Below are 21,541 nucleotides of genomic sequence, written 5' to 3'. Positions count from 1 at the left end.
ACCTGTCAACTCTTGGAAGCTAGGAAGTATCACTATTTAGTTCATTCTATGTACATAAAGAGATGGACATTTCATGTAATTTAGTTAACAAAAACTTATTTACCTAAGGAACTGCTCTGTCACCTGCTGAAAAGAAAATACCACGCTCACCGGCTGAAGACAACCAGGTATGGCTGTGTATGTTACTGATACCTTCTAACAGATTTACCTTTAAAAACATTTCTTAAGGGCCCATGTACCTCAAAGTGTGTTGAAAACACACAGGTGCTTCCTGAATACACGTGCAATGATTATCTGTCTTCACGAGGTGAAAGATAAATTACTTCCACACTACAAGATTAGTCTCATGGGACCTACCAAGGTACTAAATTAAGACACTTGCGTTGTAACGGAGTAAAAATAGCCCAGAAACACAAGCTACCAGTCTCACCTTCACCAGCACAGTCAGGTTTCAGTACTCAACTCAGCACATTTTAAGTGTATATGCATACAGAATCCACAGTATATTCTAAATTTAGCAGATGTAACCTATGTTTTGCTGACCTTTATATTACCAACATAAGCAAAATTTGCCTAAAATGATTCATTAAGGTGGCAGCTTCTCACCACTAGTAATCCAAATGTCTTAAATGCAAGAACAAAAGAACATCAAAAGGAAAGCCTCAAAACTTATTCCGGGCATACCATCCTTCAGAATATGCTATTTAGGGGTAAATCCACAATGAAAATCAGCTAGTTTACCAGGTACACTCCATGCTTTGAGAAAGCATTTAAGCCATAAATTCTTATTCAGCTGCCTCCTGAAGCTAAGAAATTATTCTGTAATATTATTCTTAAATAATTACATTCCCACTTACAGAATGGAAAAAAATTATGTTTCTCTTAGAAATAGGATGTAAAGAATTTTCAGTTTTGCAACTAAACGAGACACAGAACACTTGCACAATACACAACATTGTAATTTCAACTTTACATCCTTAAGAGATCATTAACAAGTAATGCAATAACTCAACAAAATTACCAGCTTTTTATCTGCTAATGCTTATGTACCTAGTATTTTCAGTAACTCTAGGAATTCATAAACCTAACAGCATGATGGTTAACTCTTAATCCTTGAGACAGCTTTTTAATATATCTTCCTCTAAAGAACCCTCATTCATTTAGGTAACAGATGTATCCTTACTTTGTCTATAGATGGCAGAACTTTGTGCAATGGCAGATATTCTGTTCAAAGCATCTCCTACTAACATTACAGCTGGAATAACTATCAATCAGATGAAAGCTGCAATCTCAAAAGCGTACCTTGTCAGTAACCAAGGAAGAAAAAACAGTTTTGCACATGAAACTGAGAGGCATGGAGAAGGAAGCACTTTTAGTAATTACATCACCACTGCAGGTCAGCACGATATGAACCAGCACAAGAACCAGACCACATTTTCTCCATTTACACTTTTACAGAAAAAAAAAAATCACAAAGCGTTTCATGGAAATTTGAGAGAAATTACATTTAGGAAGTCATGTGGTATGTGCTAGCCATGATTCTGCTGAACGATGGAGGGAACATCTCTTTAATACAGACTTAAAAGAATTATTTTACAAGTAAGAGCATAAATTTCGCTTGTAACTTCATTTTTGTGTTCAGTGGGGTATTATTTATTTAAACAGGTACACTGTTATTACTGCAACACTGCTGGAAGCTTTCACAATATTAAAATATAGGTGGATAGCCTATTTAATCGTCAGCACAAACTTTCCTGCTAAGTAGTTGACCTGTTTTCCATCCTTTCCTCCAAACTTCTTCTTCCCTCTGACCTTCACCTGGGTCACAATATCACAACTAACTCCATGGCTTTACTGCAGGTGAACCTACCTTTCAATGCTCAGCTTTCCAGCAGTAACTAGATTTGGAGCTTCCTTTACCAATATTAAGAAAGCTTCCAAAAAACACAGCTAGAAATACTAGATCAGAAAGAAAGAGACATTGTTTTAAAACCATCCTGCATAGAATTATAGAACACTGACCTAGAAGTGACAAGAGATTGACCTCCAACTCATTAACAGTGTATTTTATGTACATATAGAGACAAATCCTTACACATGAAAGATAAGACACCCTTTAGGAAAATTTCCACAACAGATAATCTTAACAGCTCATTTAACAAAAAATTACTGTAAAATCCATGGAATGGGCTATTTAATCATGCTATGAGTAACTAGCTTCAGATTTAATAGCTCTTTCTAGTATCTTACTTGGATTCCCTTGCAAAAAATTACTTAAAATACTTGAAGAAGAGTCTCTTCTGAGGGTTATTTCTTTCTCATTTGACATTACTGAAAGCTTTCTTTTCAACCTAATCTTTTTACCTATTCATACAGCATGTGCTTTATTCCAGGAATACAGATTTTTGTTTAAACACAAATAAAACACACATCTTTGTTCAGTTCAACTCATTCTTTTTTTCAGTTCTACTTCTGAATTTCTGTTTCATTGAATTAATGGAAAAAATACTCTCCATAAAAGTATTATAGATCAAGACTACTTCATGAATGTATTCATATTTCATGCTAATTAGTCTTTGTACACAATGCCTTTCCCTGGTGTGCCTAGTACATGTGTCTCTGTCCTGAAGTCCTCGTTAAATGTGCTATGGTTTATTTGAGCACTGCATCACCAAGACCCAAATAGACAGTTCAGAATACAAAACTGCCTTTCCTTTGCTGCTACATTTTATAAATCTGCTGCAAACAAAAGTTCTATTTCCCTTAAAAAAAAAAAAAAAAAAACAACAAAAACACAACCAAGGTACAGAATGTACTAACTACAAAGAGAGTTATCACACAAAAGGCTGGAATTCCAAACTTGTTGAATAGATGTATGTGGGCAACCCATTTGTCTGTGCATGACAAGCGGTGTTCCTTATTGTTTTCTAATGGGAACCTCTGAGAAATCAAATATAAGTAAAAAACACTGCATGCCTTCGAGAGCTTACCTCCCCCTGACATTTCTCTAGAGTAAAACTGACTCTGCCCTCTTGCCTCTAAAAGTGTTTCATTTTTAAATGCTGAGAACTGGGGTCTAACAAATACATACATGTGAATTCTGCAAGTTACCACCCAAAATGTAAGGCATTATAATTAAGACAGCTCAGTCACAACACTGTTGAAAACATCTACAAGAGACCTTTTAAGACAATACATGGCTGCTCTCACTCCAGTATTTCTCATTGCAAGCCTTTAACACAAAACATTTCCAAGGCCAGGTTGGACGAAGCCTTGGGTGAGATGCTTTAGTGTGAGGCGTCCCTGCCCATGGCAGGGGGGTTGGAACTGGATCATCTTAAGTTCCTTTCCAACCCTAACTATCCTATGATTCTATTCTATGATTTACCTATGAGTTTACCACCAAACTTTCTGAAAATCAGTTCTTAGAATTTTCAAAATCAATATTTTATGAATGAAATAAAGAGGTTCATTCATTGATTACATTATTTGAATTATCAGCAGTTCCCAAAGTTTACTGAAAGAATATCAACACAAACCTAAAATTACCCAAGCAGCAAAACCATCGTACTTAAGTGGGAAAAGCTATGATTGTAAAACTGTCATACTTGAGGGGAAATGGAAACATCTTTCCGTAAATTTTACTAACCAAGCTTTTTGACAAAATTAGAAGTTAAAATGTGCGGTAAAGCTGAGTAGCAGGGGCTTCTTTATTCATACTCTTCAAAAACACCTTCAGTTCCACAGATTTCTTAACCCAACAATGGCCTTGGTGAAAGCACATACACACATGTGACTTCCCCTACAATCTCAGTTGCATGCCTATAACTAAAAAAGGCAGATACTCAGTGTCTCTCTACAGAAGCAACAGAGTCACAAAGTAACTATTTTGCATCCTTGCTCCTGAAGCCTCCAGTGGGAATACTAACTTACCCTACTGAAACTTCAAAAGGGTTAAGCAGCACTAATTACACTACAACTGAAGAAATCACCTACACAACAGGGCATTTGACCTGAATTCAGAATACATACAATGCTGACTTTGAAAATGAACTTGATTTCTATAGGATTGTGTGGAATACATTATGATATACTTCAAAGCAATCAATGAATAAAGCTAGCAACTTTCAAATATCCCAGACCTCAAACTATTTCCCATCTGTCTCAATCTGAATATAATTTAATTCACATAGACTACTTGCATTAGGTATTTTGAAGCTGCAGTCATTAGTTCTTTAAGTAATTCTAACCAAGACAGTATCCAAACTACTTAATCCAAACCCCTCTGATACAACAATGCTCTAAAGAATGCTAATTTTAACTATTGCACACATAAAGCAAGCAAGCTCCAGCATAAAAAAAATATGACACCTAGCAAAACTGCATCTATCTGACCTGTCCCTCAGTTTTTTCCCCTTATGAATGTACCACAAACCTTTTAAAAGCAGTGTCTTAAAACTCTATTCTCATTTTAATCCTTTTGTACTATGACAAATGAAATGGGTACTGATGCTCTTGAGCTAAGACACCCATTTCCTTCAGCAGGAGCAGGTGCTACCATTTGCCCCAGTGACTTCCTCACATTAGAAGACTTACATGGAAACCTACATACAAATAACTCCTGGGAGGTCTCATCTGTGGCTCTCCTGAACCACAGCCCACGTGTAGGAAAACCCCATGCATCATTCCTAACATCCATTCTCTGTGTCATTATTGCAAGCTTACAAATGAAATATAACTATTGAGGAGTCTGCTTCTGCTGTTGCTGCATTAGTACGTGATGCAAAACTGACTACAAAGAATACATACACCTTTCAGCCCCCTTCTTTTTTCTCTTGGTACTTTAATATCATGGTTTAAGAACCCAGGATATTTAAATGATCCTGTACAAAATGCTGACACTTCTGGTTAAAAAACTTTAATTGCACTGGTAACGATATAAAAATATATTTTTCCTTACCAAGAAATATGTTCTTATGTATTTATTATGATCATTGTTTAAGTAACCCTAAGATAATTTCAGAATTTAAAAGAGCATGTAAGTAATATAAAAATACAAATACAGACACACACACATATAAATCTAAGCTAAATGGCAATAATCTAAGGCATCAGTTTATTTAAACAATGCACAACTTTTTCCACCTGAGTTTGACAGTCCACCTATAGCATAAATCCAGTTGATAAGGATGAAAAATGGCACACTAACAGACTTTTCCTTTATGGCAGTTGACTTGATTCTGCTGCTGAATAAGAACAACAATTTCAAATATATTGAAAGGTGAAAACAAAGAAGCCTGCTTTACTTTATGTGAAACTGAGCTATACAGACTGATGACCCAAGCATGCAATCCAACTAAATGAAATTCCTGTAAAACACAAAACATCTGGGGACCCTACGCTGTGAAAGCAGCATCTGCCTTTGGTTTGGATTCATATACTTCTGAAAAGGAGAGAACGAAGAGCAAAAGGAAACGAAACATTCATGTCCTGAATTAATCAGAAGACCAAGGGAGCCACCTGCAGTCTGCAATCCAGAAACAAACACATTAGGAGTTTGTTTTTTTCCCCCATTTCTTTTCATTTCCATGAAATAATGTATATACCTGAAATAGTCCAACATGTCTGTGCTTAATACCAGAGACTCCTGTATTACACTGAAGCTTGCTCTCTCATACCTACAAGTACAGCTGTGTTAACACAAACTTGGCCAAATAGAACCCATATAAAGCTTGTAAAAGTTCAAGTTCTCTGATGCATTTGATTTGGGCTTCTCTGCATATCAAATTCAGATCCATTTTTTTAAGTACTAATCCCTTTTCCTTTTCTTTAGAAATACCAAATGTAAATGAATGCAAATAGTTTTCCTTCAAGTTTAATGATGCACTGACCTCCTTCTTCAGCTGCTGGTTATCTCTTAACTAAGAAATAACTGAAAAGATGAGACAAAACCTTTTTACCACTAAAATGTTCCACTGTGTCAAGCATAAAGGGCAGGCTGATGAAGAATGATGCATATTTCATACCTGTTAGTCAAGACTAACAGTGAATGTAAGCTGTGGAATATTCACAGAGAAACACTGCAGAGGTAGAATCAGACATGAAACATTACATCACTTCAGTGGAATAGTAAGAACTTCATAACTGCATTTAATGCATGGAAACTTGATTATTTCAATAAGAGCTCTGCATCAGCAAACTACAGGGTCACAGAAGGGGTTAAAAAGAATAAGATTCAGATCAGAAAGACATACCTGTTAACTAGAGGGGCAAGGAGAAGAAACAGAAGTCATGGCAACTAGTCTGTCTTTCTCCCTTCCCTCAGTATCTGCCAGCGGTATGAATAGAAAGAGTTTAGGTCACTGTAGAAATGTGGGGGTTTTTTAAGAACCCTGTAAAATCACACACTGTCCTTAAAGAACGGGTGGTTTCACAGAGGAAAAAAGTTACACACTCTTTTCTTCAGAAGATCAAAAATCAGCCTGCTTTATATCAAACGTAGAACACAAAAGACATGAAGGGCTTTAAAATGCCCTTCCTGACTGGGTGATTTGGTAGTCACTTGTACATTCCCTTCTCGCATGAAGGTACCCTGCACAATTGAAGTTTAAAAGTATAATAAGGATTAAAAGACAAACTATTGTGAACATTCAGTGGCACAAGGAATAGCAGCAAAAGGGCCTCATAGAAGACTGTCCATGGGTATTGCACATGCAAACATAATGTGAACATCACACAGATGTGCACACAGATATTACAGACTTATCTGTACTAACAAAAAATGTTTTCAAACCAGAAGGGTTGTTTTAATTAAAGCCTAATAAAAACAAACTAAGGACATGGCATTTGCCTAGTTTATATTATCTAATTTGTTCAACACACGAAGAAATTAAATACATTTGTGTCTGTCACTGCTGTACTGTATCATTTTGGGCGGAAAAAGTGGTATCAAATACTGAGGTAGTGAAGTTGTTCAAAATTTCTGGCATGTGCTCTCAGCAACGGAAAATATGCATGTAAAGTATAACAAGGTGTTCATGTGGATGCCGCAAGAAAGGGAAATTGAAAGATGAAGTGGGTGGGAATAGCAGCCCACCTACATGATGGCCTTTTAATTCAGAACTCCAAGAAAGTTGACATTTAGCCCTCAAATGCCATGTTATCCGCAGAAAGGAGGTGGCAATCAAAAGACTACCACAGCTCAAGTTTTAATAATTCACTTTATTAGAATGTAGTCACCCAAGTACTTTGAGGCACAGAAGAATAACGTACAGAAACTTAACCAGAACTGAAAGTCACTATAAGCTCCCCCAATTGACAAAAGCAAACAGAAGATACTAATTACTGATCTACTAGAATGTACGATCATAAAACTCGCGGTAAAGAACAAGACGCTGATGACTTGTTGCAACACCATTTGAGCTATACCCTTCAGGGGGACAGAGGGTGGGCGAGCATAACAGCAGAAAAAAGAAGGGGTGGGTGATAACTTTACATTTGAGTGTTAGTATCAACTTAACTGGAATAATGGTGCTGGTTGTATTTTGATTGCACTTAACACTTTAATAAAGTACAAACAAGTGTTAAAGTCTCCATATAACGTTTTTATATTTTCTGTTAATGAAAACACTGAGCACCAACACCTGCATACATCTGTCATACTACTTACGTACAATAACAGCCAGTATTCCACCCTCACCTATTTTAAGAGCCAGTCTCCTCACTATCCAACAACTTTTAAAAGAACATTTCCCTTACAATGTTTACAATAGGCTCATTTGGATAAGCCCTGTTACCTTACAGTTCTACACAAGTGGAGTTTCCTGAACTAATCACAGTCTAACCTTTAGAGCCTAAACCAGAAATTTACCTTCAAATAAGCACTATTAATAATGTTGACAAAACAGGATGTTGATATCATCACTGTAGGTGGTGTTACTTAAACATAACCTTTTTCTTCGTCTTATCATGCCTTATGTTGCATCTTGCTCAGAAGTCACCTTATTTCCCTGGACTGTTCTTCAGCTTTTCTGGCACGCTTGTTATGCTCTTAAATTTTTCCCACAACCTTTTCATTCTACTTTCAGATGTACATTGCAACCCTCTCCCTTGTTAACCCGAAAACGAAGTTTATATAGTAAATCCTGGCATTGACTCAGAATATGAACAAGTTAATCTATATTTTAGTTAGTTTTGTCAGTGTCTCACTATTTTAAAACTACATATGAGTCTCCCCAAAAGTTGTGCAGACAGAGGTATCAAGTGTAGGACTGCACAGCACCTAAGTTTTCATATTCTAATTACTCAAACAAAATCACACGAAACTAAGCTATTTTATCTATTTTATATATTATTACATTATATTATATATATAATACATATATTACTACATTATACATCTAAAAAAATTTTGTTCAAGTTTTCTTCAATTATAATTTACATGCAAGTTGCTATTTTCTGTCCTACTTTCTCCAACATTCATAATGTAAAGAATACAATCCAGCTATTAAAACCTTACTTCAATTTTGAAAAGATCAAAATGATCATTGAATTGTATTTTAGAAGTCTAATCATAAAGAAGTAACAGAACCCTGATCATTTCCCCTTGAGATAAGTTGGATGGATAATGAATTCTGTACTGGAACAATCCCAGTAGTTACAGACTATTATGTACTAATTACTACCTTTACAGATCTACTGTACACATAATTAATTTCTTCAGAGCACCACTATCATTCTTGACTGGCAAAATACACAACCTAAATTACAAGAGCCAGAAATTAACATGATCCTTTAGGGAGAAGGCATTAACTAGCTTTGTAGTGTTTTGCAATTAGACTATCAATCAAACAGTGAAAAGTGATTTTGATAGCAGCAGGCCTGATATATTGAGTATTGTCACATTATTACAAAGTTATCTGAGGCCACATATGATGTATCACAACTTATCCACAGAGCCATAATGTTTTAATCCTTTGCTTTCACCTGCTATAAGACACTTCATCACACAATTATATATGTATTTAATACTCGTAATTAAATATCAATATGGGGGGGGGTGTGGGGGTGTGGGGTGTGAGTTGAGGCCATGTTCCAAAGCACCACTTACATCTCACTGCTGCTGCTGGTGCTTTTCTTCATGATATTAGTAGACAAAGGTCAATTTTGATGTCAGTTAAGGGACAAAGGCAAAAGTTATACAAGTAACATTCTAGCTGCACAATGCAATATGAGCTGCTTAAATGATTTTAAGAATTTGCTATTACAAATTCCTTCCTCTTGCTATTTAAATATCAAAACACAAATCAATCCATGATAGGATTATTTTGCAAACCAAGTACTACCGAGCCTGGAATTTTCAAGTCGTGACTCAAAAAACTGTAAAAGGATGATGCATGTTTTCACCAGCAAAATCACTGCTTTCAGTTTTAAAGCAATGCATGAGTCACAAAATAAATTTATGGATTACATTAGATTCTCTCTCTGAACTAACCAGGTCAAAAGAAAACAAGTAACTGATTGGAAACTAATAGCATCTTTACTTTTTTCCTCTGTCCAGCTACATGAGGAAATATGTATCCATGTTTTTCATTGCCATCAACAATGCAATAACTGTCCCACATGTTAATATTGCCCAGCTCATTAGCAACCACCACAGTGGCCTATTCATTTTCAAATGTGCCTGATCTGGAATATCATTTACTTCCTAAAATGGTCAGTGAGACTATAATCGTTTCTACCTGTGCATCTGGAAGCACAATTCCAAGCTCAAAACACTCAATATCTTAAATGAAAATTTGAAGCCCTGGAGTCCATTTGTCTGAGGCCTCTAAGAGGAATTTGCACTATACGTACTTCTCTTGAAGAAAAACGGAGAAATTCCTTCCAGACTGTAGTGAGACCACGATAATTAGATCTCAGTTAACTAAGTTCAAAGCTCAGGATCTCTAAAACTCAAAGTCTGAAAGGGAATACTTTTTAATGTTCCAATTGCTCCCTGCTCAATAGATGTTTTCATAACTGTGCTCAGTAACTGATTTCACAGATCAAATAATGCAATTTGACTGTTAGTACTGATCTGTACCTAACTAATTACATTATATATATTCACAGGGCATCAGTATTCAATATTTAATGTTACAGTAACAAGTAAGGATTTAACCTCATGCATACTTTTAAAGAGAAAATTCTCATTAAAGTATATTTGACTTTAACTTATTTTATCAGTTGCCCACCATTTGTTTTTGTTCCTGGTGCTCTATGATTAAACATTCTGATGTGTTACAAGCAGACAGCTCATGCAGTCATTTGTTGAGTAGTAAAAATTGTGCCTCAGAAATGTCTTATTATGACTTACACACAGTTTTGGTCTCTAAAAGTATCACTTCCCTACAACTTTGACTGCCTTTCTTGTAAACAGGCAGTACTCTGGCAGCAAAGGCAGCAGGTAGGTTGGTGACAATCAGTATAAAGTTATTCTTAAATCAAAACTATGTTAAATGAAGAAATCCCTAAAGTTTCATTCTCATCATGCCAGAATCATGAATAGAATTCACAGGTTTAATCAAAGTTCAGTGCTGCAACCTCTATGAAATCACTAATTTTTTAATAAGTGTGTATCCTATAATTTGGTTTACTTCACTTGTTATTCCCATTGGCATTCCAAAATGCCATGAAACACAAGATAGTAAACATTAAGTCATCACAATTGCTTTTGGCAATTGTCAGTTTTCTTCCACTCATCCATTTATTTGTTTTACATGCTGACTGTGCTCTTGAGGGAGCATAAAATGCATTTCTATTTGTCTTGCGCTCATTTTCCTGTAATACATTAGGAGACCACACCAAGCAATAGAACTAAAGCAGAAGAGAAATTTGATCCTAGATCATGCTTGAAATAAGTATTTGGGGGATTTATGAGCTGCCTGTGGTTGTTAAGGCGAACAGTGAGGAAGAATAGTGAATATTGTGTAGCGTGTCCCTTTGCAGACAGCAGCTGCAGAAAACAATTTCTTGTGGAATGCAATTATTCTGAAATGCTCAGAGACTCTTCTTGACTTCTTGTAGGTTTCCTGGTTTTAATATAAACTTTATGACAGACCACACTGACGTTTACTCATCAGCCAAACAAGATTTTAATACCCTGGGTAATACGCAGCAGCATTTTTAACATGCCACAATTAAGGATGGGCAGACTTATTTTCTACAACCATTGACTGAGAACAACACGAGGAAGAACAGGAAAACATCTGCCAGGCCATCACCACAGTGAGCTGTTGGGAGAGTTTCTGCTCTTTGTAGTTTTACGTCAACAAGCGTTTCTTCTCACATCAAACCTACAGCTATGTCAACATTTTGAGAGAGTTTTTTCAGCATTTTCAGTGAAGAATCATTTCAGGAATTCCGAAACATTTCTTCAGATTTCTGAAGACAGAATTAAGCTCAAGGCAGAAGCTTGTTGTTTTCATTAAGAAGGGTCTCACTGTGTTGCAAGTGTTAGCTGCTGCTAGGGGCTCTTTCCTGTCTTGCTGTCACACTAAAACCAGTGATGAAGTCCACATCATTTTAACCTCACTGCAATGCTATGAACCAAGAATCTATCAAACTTTGGTAAGGAAAGAAGTGTTAAATTACAGCAGATGATGCTTCTGTATTACTGCATTTAATATCTGAACATTTAGAGCAGAAAGTGGGAAGCATTTGTGAAAGCAGAATACTAATGGCTCAAATTCAGTGACTACTGAAAAGAGCATGAGCTCTGAGTGAAAGAACTGTATATTTACCTTATGAAAAACACAGCTATGACTAACTCTCTGAAGGGGTTTCAAAGAGCACAGAAAAAGACATATTCAAAAATAACTAAAGCAATCTACTCAAGAAATGGTAAAAGAAAGTTAAGGTCCTCTGAGAGACCTTCCTTGACTTAACTTTTCAAACGCTGTATTAGTATAAACTGCAGTTTTTACTCCTGAAATTCACACACAACGAGCAGGATCCCACAAACCTCTATGTGCAATACAACTTAACGCTGAAGTAATACAAGAGCAGGCTACCAGTATGAATAAACAGAATACTCTCTATGGTTAAAATACAACTCATCACATGAGCTGTTAATTCTTAAAGCCACAAAATAAGGGAAAAAAAATGCTTACAGTCAGTTCATGCATTCAAAATCCTAACTGTGGGTTTGCTTATTCACATTTGGCCTATGAACACTTGAAACATCTGACTCCAACCACATGCAAGAACTGCACATCCCTAACGTATATCATATTTTAACTGGTTGATAAATAGACAAAGGATTCGTAGCTAGCATTATTTCACTATCTACCGCTTCCTGGACTCTAATTCATTGGTTTTCCTCATTAGTTCCTTAGTTATTACTGAACTGTACTTCAACAGTACTTGCCTCTTTTCAGTGCCTGAAACAAATTACAGGGAAATGGCCACATATGAAATACTCATCAATTGACCATTAACCATGGAAATAATGAAGAGGCTGTGTGCAGCTTCAGAACAGCTCAAAGACCATTTGAAAGCCGTGAAGAGGTAAGGTTGGTATTAAAGCATCAAAACCATAACCAGTATTCAGCTGCTAGGAGCCGTGCTTCCAATCCAAGGTATTATCATCACATCTCGTGCTGAATAAATGGTTTGAGAAATTAATGATTTTTAACCTAAAATCAACAGCAGAGGAGCTATTTATGTGACATACAGAACAGTCCCAATTACACTTGACAGAAAGCTATTCTCATGGCGTTGTTCACTCGTAGTCAAACAGACCCATTTCACAGTGTTCCAACAAAACTCGGCAGACCATCGGACGCTTTCCCATGGCATTATGCGAACAGCTTAAAGAGTGTGCACTCACACATTCAAATCTTTGAAAACTAACTTACAGCAGTTTAACTGCATAACTGGCGTGTGTGCGTGCTTCTTAGATTACAACACAAATGTAAATACTAATTAAGCTGTATATTTAAATACTATTTTCTTCTTAAATGAAAGCTGCATATACTATTCAAAAAAAAGAAAAAAAACTGGAAGCAAAGAACAGGGACAGAAAGACAAGAACTTTGAAAAGAATTATAGTTTGAACATCCATATTCCAGAGACATTACAATAGGCATATTACAGAGTTCTGATTCTGTGATTCAGCTGCATATGGTAATTGCTACATTGCTTGTAGAGGATTTTGATTTAGCATAGTGATACAAGCAAGTAAATTTTTCATATGCAGACTCTCCACATGTGGAATATCTAAAAGAATCTGACAACTTACAGTTCCCAGAGCTTGGAATATTAATGCAGATAAGCACGATTTTAGGATTAGTATTTAAATATAAATTTTTATGGAGAAAATTCACATCCATCTGCAACATACCCTCCACTTTTCAGAGGTATTATTACAAAAGGTTCTTCCCCTCATGTTGTATAGTGAGGAAAGAGCAATTCTTGTAATATACTGTTATGCTTAATAAAAACATACATTTTAAATAATCTTCCTGCTATAAAACCATTATGTGAATTCCATGGTATTGCACAAAGCATAAAAGAGACTGTCACTGCAGAGTTTGAAACTGAATTAAAGCCTAACACTAAGTAAAACAAGAATGTACCTTTCATTTGCGTTCCAAAAGTAAGGGCCAGTTTTGCAAACAGTTCCGGGTTTTCAAATTTCTCTTCTTCAGCTTTTACCCAAAAGCTGTTTTCTGCTATCTCTTGAGGCTCAATCTGAAACAGAAGTGGCATCTCCAAAGTTAGCAACTAGTATTTGCAATAGCCAAGTTAAATCCAATACTGCTAGACTTCTATGATAATTGTCCTGAACTAAGTTTAGCTATGTTCCAGGCATTATATCCTCTTCTAGATGCTCCCTGAACAACACACACTTAGATTAACCACCCTTGATCTATGCAACAATTTTTATTGCACTTCTCCCATCCAACACACTTTCCACACAGGATTGATAATGTATTACCATCTGGGTTTGAAAGGGTTCCAGCCTTCTCTTTATTGCTTTGTAGAGAGTTCCCAAATTCTTCATCACTGATATACATTCCTGCTACTTGAGAACTGTAGACAGAATAGCCTTTCTTACACTGCCAGATTACAAAATACCTTGTTTGTAAATGACATATCAATGCGCAACTGTCAGTGACTCAATATTGTCTGTAGAAAGGATTCTATTTTTAAATATCAGTAATAATTTTATACTTAATATCTTTTTTTAATATACTTCCCATTTTTCAAATGTAAACCCAGATTTCATTATAGCACCTTTATTTGATACTGGCTATATTAAAAGAAGAAATTACTCTGCCATACAGAAGCTGAATGTCAATTTTACTCATGACTCAGAACAGCTATTTTGTTTTCAAAAGATGTTCCTCTTCAGTTTTTAAAGTCCTCCCATTTATTTTTTTACAACTTTGTTTAAAAGCCAATCAATTTTCAAGGTCTATTTAACTTCCAGATGATATACAGCAGATTCATTATTACTATACTTGCAAGCCTCACTGGGATTTCACTGTAACACACTGGTCCTCCACCTTCCACTCTATGATCAATCATTTCACGTATAGCTGATTTACCACCAGCTGCAGGTGAGACATTTGTAAAAACTATCTTAATCCAACTCTAATGGTGAAGACAGTTACAACAAAGGCACTAAATTAAAGAGTAAGAATTTCATTCCCAAACTGATGGCTCCTTAAAAGCGATGATCAAATAGACTTTCCCTTTTCTCAGTATGCAGGAGATCTTTGGCATCACTCCCGGAGCACTTAAGCAAGGTGTCCATCTGCAGTTACTTCCCACTGTCACACAAAGTGTGCAGATGTACACTTTATAAATTATTTCTATAAACACGGGAACATAATTGATTACAATCAAAGTGGCTGCAATTACATATGTATTATAAACTAAAAAGCTTATTTTGGCTCTATTTCAGTTACAAAACTAGTGCAGCTGACTCCAGAATCACATAGTACTTAACAAGGACAACTGAGTGTAAAAAGCCTAAGTTACAAGCAGGAAGGAGTTTTATTTATTTAGGCATTTCACTATTGTATGGCAGGAAAAGATAAATTAATTGTAGGACAGGAACTATCCTAACCAGACAAAGCAGTGGCTAGTAAAAGACAGGCAGCGACTTGAAGAATGAATTATATTCCAATGGCATTCAAAGTTTCTTACCACCACCACCAAGAAAATTGGCTTAGTTCTGTGATGAAAACTATATTCTGTAAGGAAAAAGAAACAAAACCTCCAGATGGAAATAACCCCTTGTATCTGTTTGGATAATATAAAAATCTGGATGTCAAAGATGATAAGGGAAGGTAACTGAAATGACAGCCACAAAAGATTTTCTTAAAAGCCCAGGTGGAAACACATTTCTAAAACATAAGAGCTCCATTTCATAAAGAGGCAACATAGTTCTTAAAAATATACAGAAAATTATATGATAGGAGCTTTGAAGACAGTCATCTGCTAAAAAGAAACAAGACAAGGATAACTCACTGGTAAAATACCTTCAGCAGGAAATAAACATTTCATAGGAGGGGAAGGGGCTATTTTTTATATAAAGGTTTTTAAAGGGTAAAAAAATTGTGTAATTCAAATGATTCAAAAGAGTGCATGAACTAAAAGGATTTTTATATAGCTAGATTAATTTCTAAGGGAAAAAACAACCCCAAATCTCTGGATTCCAACACTGGGTAATGCCATATTCCTCCATGTAATACATGAGCATCTTTTCCAGTATGATAACTCATACATTCTTGTTCCTTTTTAATAATACAACTAGGCTACTTAAGCAATTTTTTCTTCAAAAAAAAAAATAAAATACATTGGTGTGGCTGGCAGGAGGACAAAGGTATTTAGTAAATGCTTTAAGGAAACAGCAGGACTATAGAATTTCTTTTAAATTCAGGATTAAAGTTAACATTTATTCTCAATAGTTTCCTGAAAATGCACTGAGAATTATATTTAAATGAACACAGAAAACCTCTCACTGGTTTCATTTTACTGCACTCTCTACAGTTACTTGCACCATCACCCTCACTGACAATTCTCTATTACAGGCCTCAACTTTCCCACACTGTCATACTATGCTGTACCACTGAGAACACACACTGATGTGTGTTACCCACACCCAAAGATTTAAGCTCTTTTTCTCCCTAGATAACTTTAATTCATCCTCCCACGATAAAGGAGAGCTATCATTTAGCCTCATGTGCAGATTTTTTTATAAGAATTACAGATATAGAAGAGGTTAAATTTTATTTCAATATTTACTGAAATAAATACATTAAAAACACAGTTGACTACTTCGAATATCTTTTTTACTTAAGCATTTTGAAAGCCTGTTCTTAAACTTCTGCTGCTACTGCTACATACACTTTCAGATTATTTTGGCACATCTCCATATTTTTTGAAATCCAGTGGCAAAATACTAAGTGTAAGTTACATAAACATCAATTCTTCCACAAACTACAAATTCAAATTGACACGTGATGCATTTCCACACAGGTTTTATCTCAGCCTTCTACATTCCATCTTCCAAAGTTAGTGGGATTAATCATTCATGATGCTGACATTATTTAGTACTCCAAAGCCTATTCAGCTCCAAACACTTAAAGGAACTTAAAGGAACACAAAACCCAGGCTCACTTTTTATTTAGAAAAACAAATTATTATTCCAAAATATCAGAGTACAGTCTAGTTCCCCTTCCAACAGTAAACTTCTGTCATTACTAGTTCTCAAAGGATTCCTCAAGTGGTGGCAGTATGCATTCAGAAATGATAAAAAGCAACTTACTTTGAATCACCTGAAAAGCCCCATGAGAAAAACTAGATTGATTTCCAAACACAGACCAACGCAGTTGCCCTATCACCATCCATCAGTACCTATGCTCTTAAAACCAAGATTCCACTGTGTCTGACAGGGCAGATCAGCTACATGAGAACTCAATGGACACAGGATCCAGTGTCCTAGCAATACTAGGAAAACAGTCTACAAAGGACTGTTATTGTATGCAATTATGTGATTCCTTTCAGAGGTTTCATATTTAAAGAATAAAGTATCTTCAACCAGGAGCAACATTGGCATCCCACGTCATTCAGCTCCATCCAAGACAACATGGTAACACCCAAATTCATACAGAGATTTACCCCCACATTCATATTGATTTCACGACGGTTTTACCAGCTATGAAAGATCAAAAAAAACCCCACTTGTACCATTTGGGAGTGCCATTTAAATTACATGTTCGATAATTGTTCAACGTTAAATTGTCATGCAATAACCATCTGTAGCCACTTAACGGCTTACCTTCACCAATAATTTGGTTTTACTAAGTTCCTGGTACCAACACACTGTTGAGATAGAATACAGTTTCAAGGCAAGTGTCAGACACTAGCTGGTAGTACAAAGATTGATTACCTTGACAAATAAAAAGCAGACACTAAAGTCCAAGCTAGAGCTCAAACCAGATGGCTTGCAACATATAAAAGTGCCCCTCTGATTTGCCTTGATGACTTGGTGATCTATGTATTTCTTACTACAGCAAATATGAATACATTTATCACATTTTATACTGCTAAAAACTGCCAATCACTAACTGCTTTTAAGATGTAATGGTTTAGTCTTGATGATAGATGCAATTAGCTCATACCCAAAATCTATTTCCTTTATATGGAAGAACAGTGTCTATACTGATCAAAAAGGGGATTTTAAAGCAACAGGTATGCAAACACACACCTGGATATTTGCACAACTTTTCTTGTCACAAAGTGACCTATTATACTCAGAGACAAGTAATAACTAATGACTGCTCTTACCAGCTCATTTGCAAATCAGAGACTGCATTTGCTTCTATTTTAAGGCGCTTTTTCAAATCAGGTTTGATTAAATATAACCACGTTAAGACTGTGCAGGAGCTCACATTTAGTGGAAGTTAATGGTGCCCACACATTTCCCTCGAGCAGTCCCACAGCTCCTCCCTGTGGCCACAGCACACTGACGATTTGAAAAACCCAATAAATCTCTCTGACTCCTAACCTTCAGGTACCATTACAGCACAAATACTAGCATTCTCTGAACCTGCAACTACATCAGACTCCTCAGACTTAGGAGGAGTCTGCAGGGAAGAGCATGCTGTTACCAGTATTTGAAAACTGCTTTAAAACTATTGCTAATGGTTTGGATATGGGCAGATAACTTAATGCAAAGCAACAATTCACATTCACTGTACGGTACCATGTCTTTCCAAGTGGATAACACAAGTTTTCATTCTGCTTTGATACAGGCCAAAAAAATACTAGCAGCTCTTTGCAGAAAAATCACGTTCAGTGCACATTCTTACACCAACCACACTCCACATCACTCAGCAGTCATAGATGTCCACTCAGACAAGCCCGCATGACGGGGCCAAAAGCGAAGGAAAACACAGCAGTTACCTCCTGCCCTCTCCTGCTGTCATTACATCAATCCTCTGAGCTTAGTACACATTCTCTGAAAGCTCTCATAAGAAGAAACCTCTTGCTCAGCAACGTGCAACCCACTGACTTTCTAAAAAGCATTTGTATTGGAACTAAGTTAAGCTTTCCCTGGGATGCTCAGCTGTCAAACATCAAATACAAAGCTCTGCCAAGAAGAATCTTATTCCAAAATTTATTATAGTACACAGAATATTTGTAAATGGGGTGGAGGGGGAACATCAGCTTCACACTACTAGAGCCACAATTTGAACTCAAGTTTAATATGAAACCACACACAGCTAAATGAGATGCAGTAATAATTTTACTCATAACTCAATAGCTAAAAATTCACTCTAGTACAACACTGCTTTAACACTGACAAAACCTGGTGCTTTTTAACACCACTGCCTTTAGGACCTTCTGACAAGTTTTACAACTTACGTAACAGGGTAAACACCAGCGTCTCTTGGGAAATTCAAACACCTTAAGTGTGTTTTGTAGTACACCTATCATGGATAGGCCAGTAAGGCAATGCAAGCTAAATCTCCTTTCAAACATCCAAAACATGCCACAAGCACTAATAAAACGAAGCCAATTATTTTGTGTCCGTGTTTCTTAATCAGATGCTTCGATTTATAATAAATTACTGTATTTAGAGGACTGATCTTAAAATAGTTCATTACTTCATGTCAAGGTATCTGGCTTTAAACAGAAAATTTTAGTAGTTTAAGTCTGTACACTTATTATCATGGTCAGTATAGAGATATTTCTTTTAATTAGGAAAAATAAGAAATTCATAGAAGGCATAACCAAATCAAACATGGTTAGGAAGATATCAAAGCTAAAATTATAGTCTCTGAAAGCCTGATCCACTTTCAACCCATCCTCAAAAAGAGCAAGGAAAAAAAAAACCATCATAAGCCACATAATTAATAGCTCCCAAGGCTTGCTTTACCCGGAGAAGACCAAACTGAAACCAGAGTTCTGCTTTGCACTGCTTCCAAAATTCCATTCATACCAAGTTTTACTCCATTTTATACCTAGAGACTCATGTAAAAGTCTTAATATATATCCTTTTCCACCATCTTTTCTCATTACTCAGACACTGCTACTTAAATTAAGCAAAGAGATGCAGTTATCCCTTTACTCCAGATGCTTCCTTCTGTCAACTGCCAGATTGTTCAAGTACTGAAATGGCAGACTTCCCATTCAATTGTCTATCCAAGATTCACTTCCCTGTCCTAAAACTTAGCAACCCTTTAATTCAACTTTTTTGCTAAAACCAGTAGTAACACAATCTATGAAGAAAACATTTTAAGTGTCTAATAGCTTAAACCTGCTTTCCCTCTGAAGCGCTCACTTGGGAAGTCAAATATCAGTTACAGCTGAAAACATGCACAGCTTCATTCTACATAAAATCAGCCAACATTTTTGAGAGCTTTTAGCTACAAGTACCCCAGAATATGAAGTCTTACAGGCTCTTGGCAGCATTAATTGGAGTTTACCTCAGAGTATAAGGTGCCTTTAAAAACCAGTATCAACTAAATCAGTCAGTACATCAAAAATGTTTTGGATAAAGAATCACAGTACCATGAGGGTTGGAAGGGACCTCTGGAGATCATCTAGTCAAAACCCCCGCCAAGGAAGGGTCACCTACAGCAGAGGTTACACATAAACATGTCCAAGTGGCTTAGGAATGTCTCCAGAGAGGGAGACTCCACAACCCCTCTGTGCAGCCTGTTCCAGTGCTCTGCCACCCTCAGTGTAAGGAAGTTCTTCCTCCTGCTGAGGTGCAACTGCTTGTGTTTGAGTTTATGGCCGTTGCTCCTCATCCTGGGCACCAGTGAAAGGAATGCAGCAGAATCCTCCTGGCACCCATCTTTTGAGGTATTTATATGCATTAATCATACCCCCTCTAAGCCTGCTCTTCTCTAGACTAAACAGCCCCACCTCCCACAGTCTCTCCTCATAGGAGAGCAGCTCCAAACTCCTGATGATCCTTGTGACCCTTTAGTTACGGGAGTTCACACCACAGGGGAGAGCACATTCACTGTGCCTCCCTTTCTGCCTCTCCAGGGTGCATTACCCTTATTACAGCATTCTCCCAGATACCAGGGAAGCCTGGGGACCACTCCCACCTGGGACCAATGGAATGAATTCCTTGAACATCTTAAGTGTTATTAACAACCTAATGTAAATCCTAACATGTTATCTCCTCCTTTCTCAAAAGTACTTTTTACCAATGGGAATAAACCCAAACATTGTGATACCTTTGACCAGTTGATTCTCTTCATTGCAACTTCCAGCTTGTACTTTTTCTTCTCCTTCATCCCATGTGGTAATGCTGGTGTCACTGGAAAGGGAGCAAAAGGAGCACCCCCAAGAGGTGGTGGCATTGGAGGCCCACCAAAAGGCAGCGGTGGAGGAGGAGGTGCTCCACCAGGTAGCGGAGGTGGGGGAGGTGGTCCTGCTCCACCAGGCAGAGGAGGAGGAGGAGGAGGTCCTGCTGCTCCAGGCAGAGGAGGAGGAGGAGGAGGTGCTGCTGCTCCAGGTAGTGGAGGAGGTGGAGGTGGTGCTGCTGCTCCAGGCAGCAGTGGTGGAGGAGGTGGTGCTGCTGCTCCAGGCAGCGGTGGTGGAGGAGGTATTGCTCCAACAGGTAGTGGAGGTGGTGGCGGAGGAGGAGGAGGTATCGCTCCACCAGGCAGTGGAGGTGGTGGCGGGGGAGCTGTTGCTCCCCCAGGTAGCAAAGACGGTATTGCTGCACCAGGTAGTGGTGGAGGAGGAGGTATTGCTCCAGCAGGGAGTGGCGGTGCTGGAGCCGGTGGCACATTCTCACTTGGTAGCGTTGGAGGTAATGATGCTACTTCTGCCAGTTGACCTGTCATGCCTGGACCCTGAAATAAAGAGGATTCTTTTCAGTGGGACAAAGAGGTAGTTTAATCCCAAGTTGAACCAACTAGGTTGCCTTGCAGTCAACAGTACCTCAGCAAAGTAAGAAATGCAACTGTCCTCCTATTTAAATGAGAAGCAATAACAATAGATTATACTATGTACCATA

General features: G+C 37.2%; 1 protein-coding gene across 8 annotated transcripts in view; it reads right to left on the bottom strand.

The window, feature by feature from the left end:
- Positions 1–21,541, bottom strand: part of DIAPH2 (diaphanous related formin 2) — a 234,385-nt gene that overhangs the window by 165,763 nt on the left and 47,081 nt on the right. For all 8 annotated transcript variants that reach the window (XM_065690008.1, XM_065690010.1, XM_065690011.1 and 5 more), the window contains 2 exons: positions 20,754–21,377; positions 13,620–13,734 (listed from right to left, as the gene is read on the bottom strand). In XM_065690008.1, the coding sequence (XP_065546080.1) occupies positions 13,620–13,734; positions 20,754–21,377 (739 nt within the window). The remainder of the gene's footprint in view (positions 1–13,619; positions 13,735–20,753; positions 21,378–21,541) is intronic.

This window comes from Lathamus discolor, chromosome 9, assembly GCF_037157495.1.
Source record: "Lathamus discolor isolate bLatDis1 chromosome 9, bLatDis1.hap1, whole genome shotgun sequence".
NCBI classification, from domain to species: Eukaryota; Metazoa; Chordata; class Aves; order Psittaciformes; family Psittacidae; genus Lathamus; species Lathamus discolor.
The sequence above is the reverse complement of the archived record's forward strand: the minus strand, read 5'-3'. Positions and strand labels throughout refer to the sequence as shown.